At 47.0% G+C, this 22,793-nt stretch overlaps 1 protein-coding gene across 3 annotated transcripts in view; it reads left to right on the forward strand.

The window, feature by feature from the left end:
- LOC147641718 (uncharacterized) overlaps positions 1–22,793 on the forward strand; it is a 121,853-nt gene that overhangs the window by 68,034 nt on the left and 31,026 nt on the right. For 2 of the 3 annotated variants that reach the window (XM_086798903.1, XM_086798890.1), the window contains exons 4-5: positions 14,810–14,959; positions 15,080–15,159. In XM_086798903.1, the coding sequence (XP_086655029.1) occupies positions 14,810–14,959; positions 15,080–15,159 (230 nt within the window). The remainder of the gene's footprint in view (positions 1–14,809; positions 14,960–15,079; positions 15,160–22,793) is intronic. The other variant, XM_086798897.1, reaches the window with a different exon arrangement.

Here is a 22,793-nt window from a genome sequence, read left to right on the forward strand (position 1 = left end):
GGCCTCAAGCAACTCATGGACATACTGCTGTTGAGAGATAAAGAACCCCCTCTAGGTCTACCAGATCTCCAATCCCAAGAAAAAGTGGAGTAACCCTAAATCGGTCATCTCAAACTCCTTTGACAAGTTAGTCTTCGTCACTGCAATGTGCTCCACATGACCGCTAGTGAGAATGAGGTCATCCACATAAAGGATGATCAACGTAACCACGTTGCGTTCTCGAAAGAGATACAAGTTAGGATCTGCAACAACTGATCTCTGAAATCCAGTGTGTAGAAAGAAGCAATCAATCTTCTGATTCCAAGCCCTGGGAGCTTGCTTAATACCATACAAGGTCTTCCGCAACCTGTAAACCATTCCCTTTGATCCTGGAACCTCAAAGCCTGGAGGTTGCTCAACATACACGTCCTCCTGCAGGTCACCATTAAGAAACGCAGATTTCACATCTATCTGATATATAGGCCACTGCTGAGAAGAAGTAAGGGCAATAATGGTCCGAATCGTGGCCATCCTCGTTGTCGGTGCAAAGGTATCCTCATAGTCAATGCCAGGCAGCTGAGCATAACCCTTAGCCACAACTTTGGCTTTGTGTTTGTCCATCGATCCATCTTACGTATACTTGGTCTTAAAGACCCACTTGAAACCAATGACAGACCGTTTCGATGGCCTCGGAACCAACTCCCAAGTTTTATTCTTCTCTATGCCATCCAGTTCCACCTGCATGGCTTTCCTCCGAGTATCCTGTGCAAGGACTTCCTTGACGAAAGTGGGCTCTTTGTCCCACATGATTCGAGACATCAAAGCATAGTTTACCTGTAAGAGCTCCACTGAATGACTTTTGTCACGAACTCTATGCGATCTTCGAGGTCCGTCCTCTGTGGTCCATTCGGAGGGAAGCTCCGTAACATCGGACTCCCGAAGGGTGTCTAACCACCACCTGGGTACTCGAACAGAACGCGAAGCCTCCTATTGCTGCAGGGGTCTCATCTCCAACCGTGGGCTCAACCTCCTCAATTGACTGAGGCTGTCGAGCTAAAACAATCGACTGGGAATCATCATCAGAATCATCTGGGTCTCCAAGAAGTGGCGGCTCATCAACAGGGGAGATTGGAACATGCTCATCAAAAACCACATCTTTGCTGACGACAACCTCGTTCCTCTCCGGATCATACAACCTGTATCCCTTGGAAAGAGAGTTATATCCCACAAAAACAAGATTTTGGGACTTTGAGTCAACCTTTCCCCTCTGCTTCTTTGGAATGTGAACATATGCAGTACTCCCAAACACACGGAAATGGGAGACATCTGGTTTTCTGCCAAAATACGCCTCAAAGGGAGTCATATTCGGTACTAAAGTCGTCGGAGAACGGTTGAGAATATGGACAGCCGTAGCCACAGGCTTTCCCCAAAGTGGACGAGGAAGATCAAGATGCTCCAACATCGTCCTCGCCATCTCCACCAGAGTCCTGTTCTTACACTCAACTACTCCATTCTCTGAAGGCGAACCTGTATTGGCCAGCTCCCGCTTGATGCCATGTTCCGCACAAAACCGCACAAATGCATTGGAAGAAAACTCTCCTCCTTTGTTAGCCCTATAAGAGTGTTTATCTGCGAGCCAGACTCTTTCTCCACCATCACATGCCACTCCTTGAAGCGAGCAAAAGCTTGGTCCTTTTGAGAAAGGAAATAAACCCAAGTGAATCTGCTACGATCATCAACAAGCAGCATAAAATACAAAGAACCTCCCAAGGATGGCGTCTACATAGGTCCACACAAGTCAGTGCGTACCAACTCCAAAGGTTTCGAAGCCCGGCTAGAAGCGTGCTTCGGAAAAGATTCCTTGTGCTGCTTACCACGAATGCAAGAACTACGTCGTCCTTGCTTGTTGTCAACATCTAGCAAGCCAACCACCATCTGGTCTCGGAAAGCTCGCCGGAGCGCATCCACATTCAAGTGGCCAAACCGAAAGTGCCACGAGTCACTTGATGCTTATTTTCAGTCTCTTGTTTCTTCTCCTCGTCTTGTTCCAGTTACTTGGGAGGAAGTTCTCCCCTCCATAATGCAGATTGAGTCTCGCTTTGAGGAGTGAACTAGCACCTCTGGTGGTTCTGATGGAGCTTTGGCTGCACGAGATAAAGGGAAGAATCAATAGAAGAATGGGAAAGGGGATTCTGACAAGAACTCCAAGGATAACGACAAGGATAGAGACAAAGACAGACAAAGACAAAGACAAAGACAAAAGTAGATCTTCTAAAAACAAGGACATTGAGTGTCATTATTGTGGCAAGAAGAGTCATAAATCGCCCCAGTGTCACAAGAAGAAGCGGGATGAAGAGGCAAAGAACTCTTCCTCTACAGCGGTGTCTCAGACCAAGGAGGATGATGGTATTGTTCTATTAGTAGGTACTCGTCGTGTACTTGCTCTTGTGACTTCTTAGTCGTGGTCGTGGATTGTGGATAGCGATGCTACTGCTCTCATGACACCCCATCGAGATTGGTTCGAGGACTTCACTACGAGGACAAGCGAGATCACTTTGGGTGATTCTTCTTCCGTGCTAGTACATGGAGATGGCACCATCTCCATCTTCCGCTCCTCTGAGGACAAGAGTTACTTCTTTGACGTTCTGTATATTCCAGATTTGGCATTTAACCTTTTGTGATGAGTGAGTGCTCATATAGCTTAGGGTGCGGAGGTGATCTTCTCTTGTTATGAGATTACCATTCGGGATAAGGAGACTGGTAGCATCTTGGCTCAGGGAGTCCAAGATAGTGGCTTGTACAAGTTGATCGCTTTGCTTTCTTCTGGTTTTCTTCTGCTCTTTGGCATGCTCGGTTTGGCCATTTGAGCTATCAACTTCTACAGCGAGCTTCGAAGGATGGGTTGGTTAAGGGTTTACTGACCATCAAGACTCCATCTTCTGTTTGTTCCTCTTGTTCACAAGGGATACAACACCGAGCCGCCTTTCTGAAGGAGGTGACACACAGATCTCCGACATCACTTGCTCTTGTTCATGCAGACTTATGTGGTCCTACGAGTACCGCGTCTTTGAGTAATGCGTTGTACATGGTTGTGATGGTGGATGACTTCTCGAGATATACTTGGGTCTTCTTTCTTAAGTCCAAGGATGAGGCTTTCAGGACTTTTGTGATTGCAGGGTTGAGGTGGAAACCGGTTCCTCGGTCAAGGCTCTCAGGACCCACAGAGGGGGTGAGTTTGCATCCCAATATTACAGGGCTCATGGCATTCGGAAACAGCTTACTACAACATATACTCCATCACAGAATGGAGTTTCAGCAATATTGCAAGGCTCATGGCATTCGGAAACAGCTTACTACAACATATACTCCATCACAGAATGGAGTTGCAAAGAGGAAGAATAGGAACATTATGGAGATGGCTCGTGCTATGCTTGAGTATTCTTCATTACCTCGATGTTTCTAGGCTGAGGTGGATCTACTACTATCTACATTCAGAATAGGTCTCCTACTATTGCTTTTCGAGATAAAACTCCATATGACGCTTTTCATGGTGAGAAGCCCTCTGTTGTTCATTTCCGGGTATTTGGTTGTTCGGCGTATGTACATGTGTCTAAGGAGCATTGCTCCAAGTTGGACTCCATGTCTCAGCGCATGACTTTTCTCGGATACAATACTGTGTCCAAGGCATATCGTCTATATGATCAGCAGCAGGCAGGCAAAGTAATTGTGAGCCGTGATGTGGTGTTTGCCGAGACTTCTACATCTTTAGAGGGGGGTGGTGAGCTTCTTCTTCATCCGCCGCCGCCTCCTCCTCCTCCTCCTCCCTCTGCTTTTGTTGCACCTCTAGCTATGGATTCTCAGTCCGATGATGATGACTCTGCTCCTCCAGGCTGCTCCAACGAGTTCGAGCAGATCTTTGCCTGGATGGTATTTTCAGACAGTTCGTGATTCTGGGTTATGTGAGCTTCCTTCTGCTCCTCCGCCTGGTTCTCTCAAGCGATCTTCCAGAGTTTTAGGAAAATAAATTCATTAGGGCAACATGTTTGTTAACTATGCTCTTATGTCCTCTATTATTCATGGTCCTTTTGATTCCACTTTTGTGGACGAGGCTCTTTCACATGAGCCTTGGCGTCGTGCTATGCAGGCAGAGCTGGATGCTATTGAACGGAATGGCACTTCGACTTTGGTGCCGAGGCCACTGCAACGTAAGGTGATTGGTGTGCGTTGGATCTTCAAATCGAAGTTTCAAGGTGATGGCAGTTTGGACAAGCACAAGGCGAGGTTGGTTTTGCCAAGGGTTATGCTCAACGCCCTGGAGTCGACTTCGATGAGACCTTTGCTCCGGCAGCTTGGATGACTACCATTTGCACCGTTCTTGCTCTTGCAGGACAGCATAGATGGCTCGTATTCTAGATGGACGTCAAGTCGACTTTCTTGAATGGAGAGCTTACACAGGAGATGTATGTTGATCAACCACCGGGAATGTGATTCCAGGCAAACAGGATCAGGTGTTCTGGTTGAAGAAAGCTTTATATAGTTTGAAGCAGGCTCCGCAGGCTTGGTACCAGCGGATTGATGAGTTCTTTCAGAAGCTCAGCCTGCACCGTTCTCATGCAGATTCGAACCTTTTTATCCTCCTTGAGAGAGGGTTGATTGTAATCATTGTGGTCTATGTGGATGACCTCATCTTTACAGGTTCTTATTTTGTGAGGATCCGTTCAGTCATGGATGCTTTGGAGACAGAGTTTGGGATGATGGATCTTGGCCTTCTGCATTGGCTTTGAGATTTGGCAGACCCCGAAGGGCATTTTCTTCTCTCAGCAGAAGTACACACGGGAGATACTTGACAGTTTTCAGATGACTGGATGCAAACCAGTATCTTCTTCTATGGATACCAGTGAGAAGGTTTCTCTTCTTGATGCTTCTCAAGGGATTGATCAGGGACACTATCAGGTTCTCGTCGGTTGTTTGGTTTGGTTGACCTACTCCCGATTGGAGGTGTGTTTCGCAATCAACTTATTGAGTTCTTTCTCATCCAAACACTATCAGCAGCATTGGCGGTGTGCTCTCAAAGTTCTTCGGTACTTGGGTGGCACTTTGGACTTTGGCATCTTCTATGGCCAAGGATGCACTCTTCTTGGATGGGCTGATTCAGATTGGGATGGAGATCCATATACTCGGCGTTCGACCACCGGTTGTGTTTTTTCACTTGGGTCTGGAGCCATTTCATGGAGCAGTAAAAAGCAGCCTACTGGGGCGCTTTCCTCTACAGAGGCGGAGTATCGTGCGGTTTGTTATGCTGCATGTGAGGCGATTTGGTTGTGGAAATTATTGGAGGAGCTTGGCTGTCCTCCTACCGGATCTACTCTTCTTTGGTGTGACAATCAGAGTTGCATCGCCATCGCCAAGAACCTTGTGTTTTGCGCTCGTACGAAACACATTGAGATACAGTATCACTATGTTCGTGAACGGGTTCTTGCTGGAGATTTGCGTTTGGAGTATTGTCCTTCAGCGGAGAATGCAGCAGATTTGTTCACCAAGCCTTTTTCTCAGGCTTCCTTGGCTCCTCATTTTCGGCTTCTCAGAGTATGTATGTTCAGCATTTGATGCTGAGAGGGGGTGTTAGCACATTCATCCCCAGTTTCTGCTCATATTTGGTGTCTTTTTTGGTCCCTTTTCATGGCCCTTGATTGTGGCCTGACCACCCCATTTTTGTACATTTTTCTGGGATTTTTCCCATGTCGGGTGCTTTTTTCCTAGTCGGCCAGCATCACTTTGTCCAGTCGGCGAGCATGACTTTGTCCAGTCGGCCAGGTGCTCTTGCCCAGTCGGCTAGTCCCTCTTACCTACTATAAATAGGTGGGCTGGCCTCTCACTTTTCATATAGTCTAGTCTTTCCTTTTGTTCCCTCTCTTATGAGACTCATCCTGTCTCTTGCTTGGGATTGTATCATTTAAGTATATTCTGAATTTCCAGCCATCTCTCTCTCTCTCTACTCTCTCTTCATGTCTGTGTTTTGCATCAGCTTGTTTCCAGTAGTGTTTAGGGCTGAAAGAAGACCCCTAGAGCTAGTATAGTTGCTCCATCTCTCTCTCTCTCTCTCTCTCTCTCTCTCTCTCTCTCTCTCGCACTTTTTGCGCAACACACTCTAGTGCTTGTTTGCTACCGCTCTATGCACTCATTCAAATAGGCCCCGCCCCCTTTTCAAGAATTTATTTCAGGAACAATCCATGGGCTTTTCCAAGCCAGGAACAATACAACAAATGAATACAATATCAAACAAAATTGTCGATGTCGAGGGTGGGCCAAGTCGATGTCAAGGCACAAGATAACTGATGCGGAACTCACCACGAGGATGACCCACAATAGTCTTACTTCGGGCTAGTACCAAAATCCAATGTCTGAATCAAATTGATGCTTCCAAATATCCACAAGGCTCTCTATACCCAGTCCGGACAAAGGAAATCCCAAGAGTGCTCACACCAAGGTGGTGGCGGAATGGCCACGGAGCTTTTTAGGGCAATGGTGCTCTGAGATGGGACAATCGTCATTGCTGAAGGTTCTCGTGACGGTAGCACTGGCAGCAGCTTCCTGTTGGGAGCGCAGGCAGCGTTGGTAGTTTTGCGCAGAGATGGCAGGCGGCGCTTGTACTAGCACTGCTGGTTCTCATGGCATCTGGAGGCAGCAGCAAGGGCGGCTGCTAGAGGCAGTGGTGGGTGCTGCAGGCAGAGGTGGCGACTGGAAGCAGCAAAGGTAGCTGTAACGCAGCCAGGTCGTAGGCAGGGTGGTGGTGCAGGCAGGTTTGATAGGGCGTGCAGGGGCGGCAGATGGAGGTGCAGGCAGCGCACAGAACAGGGGCAGATGTAGTTGGAATCTGTGAATAGAGCGGCAGGCGGAGGTGGTGCAGGCGGCTGGTATAGAGACGACGCTTCTTCTCTATGTAGAGGTGGCACAGCTCACTGGTGGACTGGTGGTGCATAGGCGGCGGCAGAAGGCGGAGCAGCCAGAAAGTTGGCGCTGCAAAGGTGTTGCTGCTGGCAGAGGTGAAGGATATGGGCAGCGTAAGATGGTGGAGAGAGGGAAAATGACGATGATGATGAATCTTCACAAGATCTCCTGCAACAATCTCCACGAGTACTTTCTATGAATCTCCTAGAGGATGCATGCTTCTTTATATACTTGGAGGAGTGCCTGCTTTTGCCACGCTTTGCTTTTGCTTTATCTCCTAGCTTTTGTTTTATTTATTTTTTGCTTTTTCTTTGCCTCCTTGCTTTTGTTTCAATAATAGTCGAAGTTCTTGATTCATGCTTTTAGAATCTTCAGGGCCTTGCTTTTTGGCCCTGGAGCAGCTTTCTGATCGAGATTCGATGCCCACTTTCCAACGGTGCTCTCAGCTTTTTGGTCAACAAAGTTTGACTTTTGCTTTTTCTTGCTTTTTGACCAAGTCGGATGCTTTTTCCAATTCCAACTTTAGGAACCTTGTTTCCATGTATCCATCATCCTGTCCATGTGTCCGGGCATGAGTTCTATCATGTGAAAGGAGCATGGAGGACCAAATAGTTACAAAGGTTGTAGATGACCCTCTTGGTGCGTGTGACTTTGGGACTCCTCTCGTGGAGCTACAAAGGGGATCCTACCATTCGTGATGAGGAGGCCCTGGGCACTTCATTCTTCCAACAATTTGGTAGACACGGCCGCCATATTTTGCTTCAGGAGATCATCAACCCACATGGTAGTGTCGCTTGATGGCAGATCAAGACCTTTTGTCCTTGTTCCTTACGAGATTTTTTGGCATCGGATGTAGGGAAAGAAAGAAAGATATACTAAGTGTCTACTAAAGACCCAATGGGCATATGAGACCAGAGTGATACGATAATGTCCATGGCATATCTCATCATGGAATGGAAAATAAAACATAAACAAAACATGAACATAGCTATCTCACTGGGGTGATACAAAACTGTCCATGGAAATTCATCGTGGAATACTAAGAACATAGAAACATGAGAGAAGCATAAGCTTAGAGTAGATGGTATACCACTCTCCAAAATATCAAGCATGGGGCTAATGAGTATGGCTGAGAGGTCTCCCTCAGCTATGTCACGTGGAAAGGTAGCTCGATGCCAGTGGAGCATGTCTTGGATCTGGAGCTGATGAGGCTCCCGCGGATCTGATAGTATACTGGGCAACGGCATATGTAATGCTCCTCCGTCTCAATCTCGGTGTTGCATATGTAGGCATATGCTCACTTATGGTAGTGCTATGTGTGAACATGGCTTAACCAAGGGCACTTTTTCCCATGTGGTTTTTCCCCTTGGATATCAAGTGTGAAAGGACACTCTACATATAATATTTTGTACTTCTATATTATATGGATGTGACACACATGCAAGGCGTGACTTGCATTTTGTGGCTACCACACTTTTGGCTCTCTCTCTCTCTCTCTCTCTCTCTCTCTCTCTCTCTCTCTCTCTCTCATATCTATGTGAGCTGCTTCTTCCTGCACCTAACCCTGATGTGCAGGTTTATGTGTGTGTGTGATTCCAACACCAACAAATGGTATCAGGGCTCTGGAGGTTCTTAGCCTTCTGGAAATTCAGTCTCTACAGTTTCCTTTGAATTTTCGTCGAACAGATCTGTTGCCTGTGGAATTCCGTCGTCGGAACCAGTCCGTCCGTCGCCTGTTTCCGTCCAGAACTTCTATTCCGTCCGTTGTTTCCGCCCGGCTAAGCAATCGCCGCCGCCTAGAACCGGCGGCACTAGTGTGGAGAGGACCGCCGTTGCCCGGCCCAGCCTCTCGCCGCTCAGCTCACAAGAGCTCGCCGCCCAGTCTTGCCTCCAGACTCGGCGGCGTTAGTGAGCAGGTGTCCGCCGCTTCCTTGCCCACTGGTTGCGTCGCCCGGCTGCGGCCTTTGCCGCCGACTGTCCTCACAAGGATTTGCTGTGGCAGCTCTGCACGCCCTCGTCTCCAGCTCCGTCGTCGAGGCATTCCGCTCGCAGCAGCTTGTAGCTCAGCCAGGAGTACAGTTCCGTACACGCCTTGCACCTTGACGACTGTACGTGCTCGCTGACACCCTTACGCTGTCTTTCTTCACGCCGCGAGCTTGCAACTCCTCCGTCGAGGCCAGCACTGCCTCGCACAGTTCCTCGGCACGTGGGCTGCAGGTACTTTGAATTCAGAAATAAAAATAAAATAAAATAAAATTTGCAGCCATTTCATGGCAGGTTCAGCAACTTTTGGGGGTCTGCCAAAATTCCCATTTGCCAGGAAAATTGCAGGTGGTACAGGGTTCGGATAATTTGGGGGATTTTTCGATTTGATGACAAATTGGAGAAATTGAACATGCTGCTTTGCTTAGATTTTGGGGGTTTTCAAATTGAGGTCGAAATCAGCAAATTGGTTGCAAAAATTTGGGGGTTTTTGTCAAAATTGGCCAATTAACTGCACATTGAAGCAATTGTAGTGCGTAAAAATTGGGGCTTTTCAGATTGGAGCATGTAATTGAGCATTACAGCTGTGATTTGTTGTATATGTATACACATTGTGTGTAATTGGACTATTTGGTGTAGGTTTACACTTGCTTCAGTTTGCAGGCAAAAATTTGCACAGAACATTTGGTTGCCTGGCAGTGCACGCTGGTGCTTGGTTTGCTTGCAGGTATATTTTGTTGACATGGCTCAAAATGCTACATATGTATTTGGTGTGCTCACCCAGGAGGACAAGTTGGATGGATCTAACTACTCCGTCTGGAGTTTCATGATCCGTAATTTGCTGGTAGCCAAAGGGCTTTGGGGCATTGTGTGTGGTGATGACACACACCCACTTACCATATAGCTAGCAACGCCTCAAAGGGGAAAGAGCTCCTGAGGTAGAACCTGCTCCCACACAAGAGCAAAAGAGATGGGACTCTAGGAATGCACAGGCCATGTCCTTGATAGTCCTTTCAGTGAAAAGGACTATTATTCTGCACATTCGGTCTTGCAAGACATTGAAGCTTGCATGGGACACATTGGAAGCAATGTATCAAGTATGCAACGAGGCAAGAGTTGCCTACTTGAAGAGGCAATTGGATCTTCTTTCTATAGATGAGGGTGACTCCATGGCAGATCATCTCACCAAAGTGAAAGATTTGCAGGAACAATTGCTCAACATTGATGAGGTTATCCTAGACAGACAGCTGGTCACCAACACTCTTCATTCTTTGCCACCTTCCTACTTGGGCTTTCACACCTCTCTCAACCTCTCTATGAGAGGAGGTGGTGATCCCGTGACTTTTGAAGAGCTGGTGGGTTTACTCTTGCAAGAAGAGCAAACAAGAGCAAACTTATCTAGCAACGGTGGTGGAGACAAGGCATTTACAGCCAAGGATAAGGGTAAAGCAAAGAGCTTTAGGCATGGGGGACAAGGCTTAGGGTAGAGGTGGAGAATACATGTCAAATGCATTCAAGGATTATATGCTTCAAAAGGGCATCAAACACCAATGTACTGTGCCTTATACACTGCACCAAAATGGTGTAGCTGAGAGGAAAAATAGATCTCTCATGGAGATGGCAAGATGCATGGTGAAAGCACAAAAGTTGCCTCACAATTTTTGGATGGAAGCTATTATGTGTGCAACTCATGTGTTGAACAGGTGTCCAAGAAAAGCTTTGAAAACCATAACACCATTTGAGGCTTGGTATAGCTGAAAGCCAACAGTGGATTATATGTGTACATTTGGGTGTTTGGCATATGCACATGTGCCAGAACAACTTTGAACAAAGCTAGATGATAAAGCAATGAAATGCATTTTTGTGGGCTACAGCAATGAGAGCAAAGGATACCGTCTCTATAATTCAACAACATGCAGGATTTTTGTCAGTAGAGATGTGGTATTTGCTGAAAATTCAGTACAGCCTATGTACAACTTGTATAAAAGTAATGATATAGGCATACAAGACATGTTTGATGGACTATTACCCATTGCAATTAGGGGGGATTCAGATCAGTCAGCCCCTACACAAGAAAATCCTCATGGAGAACATGTGGAACAGCGAGCCATTCAGCCCCCTTCTATGGAAGAAGTGGAAGATATTGTCAAGGAAGAGCAAACAGCCAGACACAGCCAAGTCGGTGCCAAGATGGTTGCTGAAAACTTTGCAAGAAAGCAAACTTGCAGCTCCACTCACAGGTAGAACAAGGGCTAGTTCCAGCAATGCATTGAATATGCATCATGGGGAGTCTGCATTAGCCATGGGTGGTCTCTTTGATTCAGAAGAGCCTTCTTCTTATGAAGAAGCACATGAGAATGAGCATTGGGTGCAAGCTATGCAAGATGAAATCTCTTCTATCATGAAGAAAAATACTTGGGATCTTGTGCAATTGCCGAAAGGCAAGCATGTCATTGGAACAAAGTGGGTATACAAAGTCAACAGGAAGTCTGATGGTACTATTGACAAGTACAAAGCAAGACTTGTGGCTAAAGGCTACTCCCAGAAAAAGGGAATAGATTATGAGGAGACTTTTGCTGCTACTTCGAGAATGACTACAATAAGATCAGTGATTGCATTGGCTACACATAAAGGATGGAAGGTGCATCAATTGGACATCAAAACTGCTACTTCGAGAATGACTACAATAAGATCAGTGATTGCATTGGCTGCACATAAAGGATGGAGAGTGCATCAATTGGACATCAAAACCCCATTCTTAAATGGGGATTTACAGGAGGAAGTATATGTAAATCAGCCCATTGGTTTTGTAGTTCATGGTGAGGAACATAAAGTATGCAGGTCACACAAAGCATTGTATGGGTTAAAACAAGCTCCAAGAGCTTGGTATGATAAAATACATGCTCATCTAACCAGCCAAGGTTATGTGAATAGTCCAGTTGAAAGCACATTGTATGTGAGGAAAACCGGTGCCGATATTCTCATAGTCATCTTGTATGTAGATGACATGCTCATTACAGGTACTAGAAAAGAACAAATTTCAGATTTGAAAGCTGAATTTGATATGTCAGATTTGGGGCCTTTACACTACTATCTTGGCATACAGTTTATGCATACAGATGATAGAATTGTTATGCAACAAACTAAGTACATTAAAAGTTTGCTAAAAAGGTTTCACATGGATGAATGTAAGCCCATTTCTACTCCAGTAGAACCAGGTGTACGGCTTACTATGCATGATATTGGAGAGCCTTTTGAGGCCGACATTTATAGCTAGACAGTGGGATGCCTCATTTACTTGTGTAACACGAGGCCTGACATATCTTTTGGGGTGTCTTTGTCGAGCAAATTCATGCACAGTCGAGGCACAAAGCATTGGCAAGCAGTCAAACGCATTTTTCGTTATCTTCAGGGTACCTTGGATCTTGGTTTGTTCTATCCGAGGGGGGGCAGCTTGTAGCTTTATGCATACAGTGATTCAGATTGGGCTGGTGATTATGATACCAGGCAATCCCCCAGTGGGAATTGTTTTTTTCTTGGTAGTTCATGCATATCTTGGTTGAGCAAAAAGCAACCCACTGTTGCCACATCTACTTGCGAGGCTGAGTACAGGGCACTCTACATATAATATTTTGTACTTCTATATTATATGGATGTGACACACATGCAAGGGTTGTTTTGTAGGCATATGCTCACTTATGGTAGTGCTATGTGTGAACAAGGCTTAACCAAGGGCACTTTTTTCCATGTGGTTTTTTTCCTTGGATATCAAGTGTGAAAGGACACTCTACATATAATATTTTGTACTTCTATATTATATGGATGTGACACACATGCAAGGGTTGACTTGCATTTTGTGGCTACCACACTTTTGGTTCTCTCTCTCTCTCTCTCTCTCTCTCTCATTTCTGTGTGAGCTTCTTCTTCCTGCACCTAACCCTAATGTGCAGGTTTATGTGTGTGTGTGTGTGTGAGTCCAACATCAACAGCATAATCGGCAGATCCTCTCCTCTCTGGGTCTCCGTATGACCTTCCCGGCTCTAAAGATGCACTTAGCTCTACTTGTCTCCACTTTGAGGCGGTGGGATGAAACTCGTATCTGGCCAATCGCAATCCGCATGGCATGGAACATGTGAACACTCAAGTAGCCCGGTTGCTGGATGAATCCATCCTCAATGAGCGTGAGGAAGTGATCTCTGTAGAAGTGCATCTTCGTTGGAAGCTCTGGAGGTGTGATCCATGTGCAATGGGTGTAGAGGCTGAGAAGATCTAACCGGATAACCCGGTTGGTATCCTTGTGAGAGAGCCGGAGAAAAGGGGAGTCCAGACTGTACTGAAGGGGGGGTAGGTGGTCCATGTGGAGCCCATATATTGAGAACCAAGTGGAAACTAATGCATACCATACTCCAGAGTGGCCCGAAAGTGCTAGCTGTTCTCGAGGACTCTATGGCAAGCCTTGGGTACCTGTGGGGATCCATGTGACTGATGCGATGGAGGTATGTGACGGTTTGGAAGAGTCCCCTCGTCACTTTGGCATGTGCTGCGGGAAGCATGGTGAAGCGTGGGCCACTGAAAGTGACACCAAGGTAGACATAGGATAAGACCATCTCCACATTATCCCCTCTATATGTGAAGCTCAATCTGGATGTGAAGGGGTGAGAAGTATTGAAGACCATTACCTTGGTTTTACCAAGGTTAACAAAGAGGCCCTGCTGAGTGCAGAAGTCTTGTAAGGCATCCAACTGTCTCTGAAGCCCCTTGTCATCTGCACAAAGTAGTATGGGGATCAATATTCCTGCCAGTGTGGCCGCCTAATCCATCAATGAAGCTCGAGATCTCATCAATGTAGAGGCCGAAAAGAGTGGGTGATAGAGGGCAGCCCTGTTTCACCCCAATAGTGCTGGAAATCTCCTGTGATCTACCTCCTGGGGCTCTCACTCGTCCGGTGACGGCTCACAGAGGGCGATGATGCTCCAAACCATGTCAGAATTTCGGCTATTTGTGCCTCCTCAATTCTGGTGCCTCCTTGGATCCCCGAGGCCTGCTTCAGCATCATTGCCAATTGGCACGTTTGGTGTGCCAGGTACAGTGAGACTAATGATGGTTTGCCACTGTGCATGCGTAGACTACCCACTTCAACATATCTCATCCACACTGTGAGTCGACTGGATGCAGCAGTGCAGAGCCGCCTTCTTGGGCTTGTGAATCCGAGGCCCTTTCATGGGGATTTTGCTGTATAGCCCCCTAGTGTGGCCTCCCCCCATCCTGCCCCCCTTCCCTCCTTTTGCGCTCTGGTTTTTTTTCCCTTTGATCTCATGTTCACATGAGGCTTGTTCCTCTTTTGAGAGTCGTGGTTTGCATTGAGCAGGCGTTCAATTTTCGACCAATAGAAGGTACTTTTTGGGGTAAAAAAAGAAAGGTAGGTACAGGCAAAAAATTAGTTGTAGCAGTAGAAGCTGCTTGCGTAAGGCAAAAGCTAGATTCGTCTAAGATTACGAGGACTTGGATCTAACTTCTGATGATTTGATCTTTTTGATTTGGGATGGGGATTATACTCTCTCTTTTTGGTCCAGAGATAAACCCAGATTGCAGCCTTTTACATGGTAATCAAATCAAACTGTGGCTAGTGGTCTAACCACTGCCTGGTCATATTGTAGCTGCTGTGGCCATGATTTTTTATGCAGGAGAAAAATTTTGTACTCCCATGGAGACCACTCTCTGATCTAGAGTTATTAATTTTCTTTAGGAATTAAATAAAAAGCTGTTGCTACTCATGAATCTTTAGTAGCAAATGTGGAGAATTCAAACCCACCTAAAAGTAATTTTGTTTCAGTTTTACAAGCTATGATTCTCTCTCTCACCATATTTGGTTACCTTTGTGTATGACCATTTGTTGCAGATGAGAAAGACTCTTATTAGTAAGTGTTTCTTCCTTGTGGTTCAGGATAGAACAGCAATCTTGTTTCTTCTATTTCCATCGATCCTTCTGTTACTGAAAAACTGGTTATGGAAAGGCTGCTTTCCTGCCCTGCCTGTTCAAGCTTATCAGGTACATGCCCAGGCCCCATTCCAACTTAAAGAAATCATTTTAGTGGAGTTTTTGGTGACTTAAACCATCTAGAGTTTTTGTGTTTTGTATGGCTTCATAAGCGAATAATGTGCCATACAGGCTTGGCTATTGTTCTTCTACACAAGTCTCGCTTTGCGAGAGAACATTTTAAGGATCAACGGAAGTGACATTCGTCCATGGTAATGCAAAGCCCATGTTTTGCATGAATGCTCAAGTGATTGTTTGCGTATTTCAATGATCTTTTCAATTTACGTTTTTTCACTGAACGCAAGTCTAGTCACCTTGGTTGTTTTTGTAACAAGAGAATGCACAAGCTGTAATTGTTTTCTAAGGTTCATGCATTTCACATAACTTGCATCATAGTCACATGTTTTGCCTCTTCAATGTCATATGGCTGCTTTTCACAACCTGCAATCAAACCCCCTCTTCTTTCTTGCAGCCAATCCGAGTCTTTAAATCTTAGTGCAACGCCAAATCTTTTGTAGTTCTAATGCTCAACGTACTATTCTATCTACTCCTTGGGTTTAGCCTTTTGTTTGAGAACACACAATTTCAAATAATTCTCTACAAACTCTGATCATAAATTTGGCATTTTTGTGGCCACATGTGTAGCTGAATACATTTTGAATAAAGGTAGCAAGCTTTGAAAGTGGTTGTAAAAAACTTGAAATGGCAGCTTTAATCATACTGTCAACCACCGTTAATATCTTCTTGCATGAAAGAAAATCCTCGCTGATATGAGTCCCATATACCAAGCAGATTAGGCAGAGTAGATTGTAGTAGATGCGATGGTAAATTTTTTTTGTTTTTTTTTTTGAGGGGAGAGATTTTTTTATTATCAGTAAACATAAAATCATAGCATGCTATGACAGTGCATTTTGGGGATCATGAGCTAAAGAGAGGGCTATCCCCTTTGTGGGTGGTTGCTAGGGAGTGGCTGCCTTTTTTACTTTGAAAGCAAGGGGGGGGGGGGTGGGGGGAAGAGAGAAAGAGAGAGAGTTATATTAAACGTCTTCAAAAGATCCAGTGGGTCCATGAGACCAAAAGTGATACAATAGTGTCCATGTAATTTCATCATGGTACAAAAGAAAACAAAGACTAGAGCTATGAGCTGAGAATGTCAAATCCGAGCCATATGATACCAAGTGGGACCATCACCATACAACCTATGGGGCTAACCCCCCCGGTATGGGAAGGGGCCCGCCAAGGATATCGAGCATGGGGTTAGCCTGTAGGAGGCTCTACAAATCCGCTGGACGTGGGAAGGTGCCTCTCCAAGATCTCAAGCTGGGGCTGATGTCTGTGTTGTTGGCGAGGTCCTCTGTTCCCCATCCCCATTTCGCGTCCCATGTGACTATGCCAGGGAGTCGGGGCGTTAGCTTGTAGTGGTGCTGTGGCCTGATCTAGAGTGGCTCGGTGAGGCTGTGGGTATGTCATCCATAGCTGTTGGGGCATCCTCTCGTGGTCGGAAGAACTGAGTGATGGTCGCGTGGGGCCGGGGTGGGTGTCTCCCATGCGGTACGGACTCCTTAATTAGTGAGTCTCTGTGGCAGTGAAGCTCGAGTAGGAAGAGGCCTAGGCACTGTTGATCTGGGTAATCCATGATCCTAGATAAGGGTCTAACCCCCTCTATGAAGAGATAGTGGAACCTCCCTCGAATCTCATAATATACGGTGCATCTGCATATGAAATGCTCCTCTGACTCAACCGCCCGCCGCTGGCATGTAGTGCATATCCTCTCCTCACGAGGTATTTGCATGGCTCTCCTTGCCTCTATCTTCAGGCGGTGCGATGACACCCGCAACTGGCCCACTGTAATCCGCATGGCATGTGACATGTATATGTCAAGATATCTGGCCCTCAGTATGAAACCATCCTCTGTAAGCCTCATGAAAGTATCCATGTAGTGTTCCGTTTGTGTGAGAGTGGTTCATGTGTTGTGATCCAGGTATCCTGTATGTATGGTCCCAATAAATCATATCTGATCACCTAGTTCCTGTCATCTTGAGAGAGCCTGATGAATGGGGAGTCCGGGTCATACTGGAGTGGGGGGAGGCGATCCATCCCGAGTCCCTGCCTCGTGAACTAGGTGCATACTTGGCTATACCATGACACCGGCACATTTTCTGCTAGCTGCTGGGAGGACTGTAGGGCAAGCCTCGGGAGTCTCCAGGGGGGCATGGCACTGATCCTGTGAATGTATGTGACTGTCTTGAAGAGTGCCTTTACTACCATGGGTGCTGCATCAAACTTTGCTAGGATAAATATCATGTGGGACTGATGGTTTGCTGTCTTTCATACGGGAGAGCATCATGCCCTGAGGCCTCTCTATCCTCGGCCATTTGGCCGTTGTAAGATATGGTGCCCAGAAGGGTGCTCCATACATCAATGCCGGAGTGACCAAGTTGTCAAATAGCCACATTTTGGTCCTCGGCTCTTGGAAGTGGGCCTGGAAGCATTGTCTCTCCGTGAGAGCAAGAGAAGCATACCCTCACATCTGTCTAGCTTCTGCAGCATGGCTCATCGAGAAGACCGGTCTTGTAAAAGTGACTCCCAAGTACACACGAGTATGCAATCTCCACTGGGCTACCCATGTAGGTGAAACTCAGTTGAGATGTGAAGAGAGAGAAAGAAGAAAGAAAGATATATTAACGTCTACGAGAGGCCAAAGTCGGCCTATGAGACAAAAAATAATACAACTGTGTTCTTCCGGTCATCGGAAGAAAAGAAAGAAAAGAAAAAGTGTGCATGTGTCTGGATACAACCATGAATCATCATGGATCGGTGGAGCCCATATACAAACAATATAAAGGGGGGTGGGTATGTGGATGGAGTGCTAAGGCAAGATGCATCTCTATATGCTGAAGGGGTAGTACAAGCATGCTATGCAGATCTATGTCTAACTCCATCTTGTGCCATAAGAGGGATATAAGATATCATACATCGCCGATGCTAAGGCTGTGAATGGCGTGAACATGTACCCTGGGTCTGAATGAAAGCGAGCTAGCCTCTCTTGTGTCTCCATCTGGTGTCTCATTCAGATAGCTGCTATCTGTCGGTGACGGAGTCGGGGTGCTCTATGTCCAGTCTGTCTAGGTCTCCTCCTGGCTCTCAATTCCTCTGCTCTCTGGGCGGTCACCCCACGTGGTACATCAGCTGGCATTGGCATAGCTCTGTGGAAGAAATCTGTGAGCTGGGACTGTCTCCCACCCCTAGTGGGAGCGGGTGTCTGGAGGAGTCTCTCTCGAGAACTATAAAGCTCTAGTAGTAGTCTGCAAAGCTGTCGCTGGTCCGAGGCCTCCATCAACTGATGTAGTGAAGAGTGCTCCTCAAACAATCTTGCATATCTATCTCTGACCCCCTGGTGGGCTCTACATCTACATACAAAGTGATCCTCAGTCTCCACCTCCTCGCGGCACAATCTGCATATCCGCTCAGCTCTGGGAACCCGTGCCGCTCTCCTAGCCTTTATCTGTAGCTGATGTGATGAGACTCGTATAGCTGTCCAATAGCAACGCGAGAGTTGTGTGGCATGTATACATCCATGTACCGCGGTCGCTGTATAAACCCATCCCCTGAGATGCTCATAAAGTGGTCTCTGTAATACAGCATCTTCGGTGGTAGTGGGCTCTCTGGTGCTGTCCACGTCTCCTGTATGTAGTGCTGCCATATGTCCTGTCTCATCACTCTGTTCCTCTCATTGAGAGAGAGGTAACCCCGTGGAGCAGACTGATCATACTGAAAAGGTGGCAACCGCTCAATGTCTATCCCATGATGTGAGAACCACTGTAGCATCTGTGCATACCAAGATCCAGTGTGTCCAGCCTCGGCCAGCTGTATGGATGCCTCAAAAGCTCGGCGGGATAATCTCTCTGTGGGCATCTCCCTCATCCTGTATATAAAGGAGATCGTTTGGAACAATGCCTCCACTGCCATAGGTGGTGCAGCAAACTCAGCTCAAACAATGTCGTGCGGGACGGATAGTTTGCTGCGTATCATCCTCGAGAGCATCAAGATCTGTGGTCTCTCCAGCTGTACCCATGTGGAGGCTGCAAGCCCTGGTGCCCAAACCGCGGCTGCATACATCAAGGCTGGTGTCACTAATGTATCAAAGAGCCACCCCTTCGTGCGGGGTTCTTGAAAATGTGCCTGATGACACTGACGCTCAAGGCCAGCAAGAGCTGCATACCCCCGGGTCACTCTGTCTCGGACTGCCTGAGCCATGGAGAAGCGTCCAACTGAGCTAGTAAATGTGATGCCAGGGTAAACATAAGAGCTCACCACCTCGACCCGCCCTCCTGCTAATGTGAGAGTAGTGTGGCTCCTGACTGCGGGTGAGGTGTGGAAGATCATAACCTTGGTTTTCCCAAGGTTCACTGTGAGACCCTGCTCTGTGCAAAAGTCATCAAGAGCCACAAGGTGTCTTTGAAGCCCAACCTGCGTTTTGGATACCAAGACGATGCCATCAGCATTAAGCATAACATGGACAGTAATTCCTGATAGCTCAACCCTAGAGCCTCCTCCCTGTGTGATGTAATCGACCACCTCATCAATATAGAGCCCAAAGAGCGTGGGGGAGAGCGGGCACCCCTGCTTCACACCAATGGTGCTAGCAACTGTGTCGGACAAGCCTCCTGGGCATCGGACTCTCCCAAAGACCTGCTCATATAGCCTGTATATGCCCCACATCATGTCTGAAGGTATGCCTAGTGTCTGTAGTCGCCGAAAGAGGCGCTCTCTGGGCATAGTATCAAATGCCTTGCGGAAATCTACAAAGCAACAATAGAGCCGTTGCCTCCGTGCCTAGGGGTAAAAATGTGGTCGATGGTCGAGAAGGCTCGTCGGAAGCTTGCCTGGCCTGCTGCTCTCAATCCCCCAACCTCTGCATGAGTGCTCAGCTCTGCCTCCAAAATTGCCCCGTGTAGTTCCCGGGGTCTAGTACATCTCCCGCTTTATGGATCGGCACAATAGTGTGCATCGTCCACTCAGCCGGAAACCCCTCTGACAAAGCTCTGTTGAAGAGATGAGCAAGAAATGGTGCCAATGTATCAATAGCATAGATGAGATGCTCTCCTTGTAATCCTGTATGATCTGTCGCCCGTCCATGTTGGAGAGAAAGAAGAAAGAAAGAAAGTTGTATTAACGTCTTCAAAAGGCCAAAATCGCCTATGAGACCAAAAGGTTACCTCATATCCATGAGGTACATCATCCTGGGTACAAAATAGTAATAAAGAAAGATAACAAAAATCTAGAACTATAAAATTTGATCTAGGTACATGAGTAGAGAGCTCTCATATCACCCTAATACATCCCTCTAGGTACATGAGTAGAGAGCTCTCATATCACCCTAATACATCCCTCATGGGCTGCTGTGACATGGTGCTCAAGGTGGTAAAACTGAGCTGGCGTGAGGTCATCTTGCAATGATGGCCCAGATCCTCCTGTGGTGGCATGGCCGTGGGGTCTTGGGCATTGAGCTCTGCATAACTCAGTGGCTCTGTCGAGTGTCAAACCTCTCGGCCGAGCTCCTGCACTAGCTTGTGGTCCGGGTATGATGGGTGTATCGGCCCTCGGAGTGCTTGTATGGAAGAAGTCGGTGAGAGCTCTTTGTGCTGGTCTTCGAGCAAGTACAGTTGATCTGTATCCCACTAAGGAGAGAAATGAAATGAAATGAAATGTTATATTAACGTCTTCAAAAGGCCATAATGACCTATGAGACCAAAAGTTACATCATGGTGGATCTGATACAATGTCTGGATAAAAAAACCCAGAAAATGAAAAATAAAGATGATACTACTGGCACCTAGAAAATGAAACTGGGACTGGAAGGTACACTATGGAGGTACCTCCATCTCATAATATGTGCCGCATCGGACACTGGCGGATCTCCTCAATATCCTCTGTGGTCAGCACCCTGACTGGGTGTCTCGCATGCCTCGTAAGAATAATCCGAATCTGCCGCTGCAACCCCGTCTATGCTGGGATGCCCTCCTCCGTAGTCGTGGGCGTCTGGACCACCCAAGCTCAATCGCACGATCAATCAGTGTACCCCTGGTGTGGGCGGTATCCATGTCCTGCTGCTGCTGTGGTCCATCTGTCGCAGTGATGGCCGGACTAAAGAAGTCTGTAATGTGCCTCTGAGTCTGGCTCTCTGTGCGCCTAAGCAGGCTATCTCTATGTCTCCGCATCTCAAGCAAGAACAATCCCAAACACCTCTGGTCCTGGTACCCCATGACTCTGGAAAGTGGTCCAAAACCCTCTCTGAATAAACAGTGGAAACGACCACGTATCTCATAGTATGCAGTACAATGGCATATATAATGCAGCTCTGTCTCTGGCTCCCCATGGCATACTCGGCATATCCTGGCCTCAGCTGGTATACCTCTATATCGGCCAATCTCAATCTCAAGCTGGTGTGAGGATGTGCGAATCTGACCAATAGCACATCGTACTGCATGAGACAAGTGTACATCCATGTAACTGGGTCTGATCACAAAACCATCTGCTGTGAGCTGAAGAAAATGCTCTCTGTAGAAAGCCATCTTCGTGCCCAGCTCCTCAGTCGGCTGTATCCATGTCCTCCTAATGTCCAGCTGAACTAAATCCTGACGGATGAGTCTGGTAATCTCTGTCCGTGTAAGAGTGAGAGAGGGTGCCTCCAGAGAATACTGGAAGGGAGGCAATCTGTCCATGCTAAAACCATGTGCCTGGAACCAAGATGTCATCTGTCCATACCAACAAGCCGTGTCTCCCTGTAAAGCTAACTGTCGGGAGGACTCCAGGGCGAGGCGTGCATATCTGTCTCGGGGGAGATCCCACAAGCCATGTATGTAGGAGACTGATCTCGTAAGAGCCTCAATCACCAGAGGGGCAGCCGCCAGCTCTGCTCGAATAATCTCATGAGGTACCACAGCCTTGGCTCTAATAAGCCTAGCAATCATAGATACCAAAGGCCTCTCCATACCTCTCCACCCGCCTGCGCTGTGATGGCCCACTGAAGGTCCCCATATGTGCACTCCATAAAGCATAGCTGATGTCACTAGAGTGTCAAAAAGCCAGAGTTTCGTTCGAGGTTCTTGAAACTGAACCTGCGAACACATCCTCTCCAAACCACCCAGGGCTGCATGTGCTCTAGTCAATCTAGTCTCTGCTACTCTCCTCATCGAAAACACTGGCCCACTGAATACTACCCCAAGATATGTATATGCATCTGTATACTCCACAATCTCCTGCCCATATGTAAATGTGGAAGCTGATCGCCTAACCCACTGTGGCGTGGTGTTAAACACCATAACCTTGGTTTTGCCAAGGTTGACAGACAATCCACTATCATGTGCAAACTCATGTAAAGCATCCAGATGACGCTGCATACCCTCAGGAGAGTCAGAGATCAACACAATATCATCAGCATATAACAATAGTGGGATCCATGTACCTGCTAGCTGGGCTCCTCTGTCCCCCAATCTCTCAATGTAGTCAGAAGCCTCATCCACATACATACCAAACAGTGAAGGAGATAACGGGCAACCTTGCTTCACTCCTATAGTGGAGTGAACCAAAGTAGAGACCCCCTCTGGGGTGCGTACCTGTCCTGCAACTGATCTGTATAAAGCCATAATTCCCCATATGAGCTCTGTGGGTACCCCCATCTCCTGTAATCGCCTCATCAATCTGGCTCTGGGCACTGTATCAAATGCTTTGCGGAAGTCCACAAAGCTACAATAAATCCGTCGCCCATGCGACCTGCCCTCAATAATGGCCCGCAGAGTCAAGATGTGGTCAAGAGTAGAGAAACCTCTCCTGAACCCTGCCT

The sequence above is a fragment of the Cibotium barometz genome, chromosome 1 (assembly GCF_041138505.1).
Source record: "Cibotium barometz isolate CiBa-2024 chromosome 1, ASM4113850v1, whole genome shotgun sequence".
NCBI lineage: Eukaryota > Viridiplantae > Streptophyta > Polypodiopsida > Cyatheales > Cibotiaceae > Cibotium > Cibotium barometz.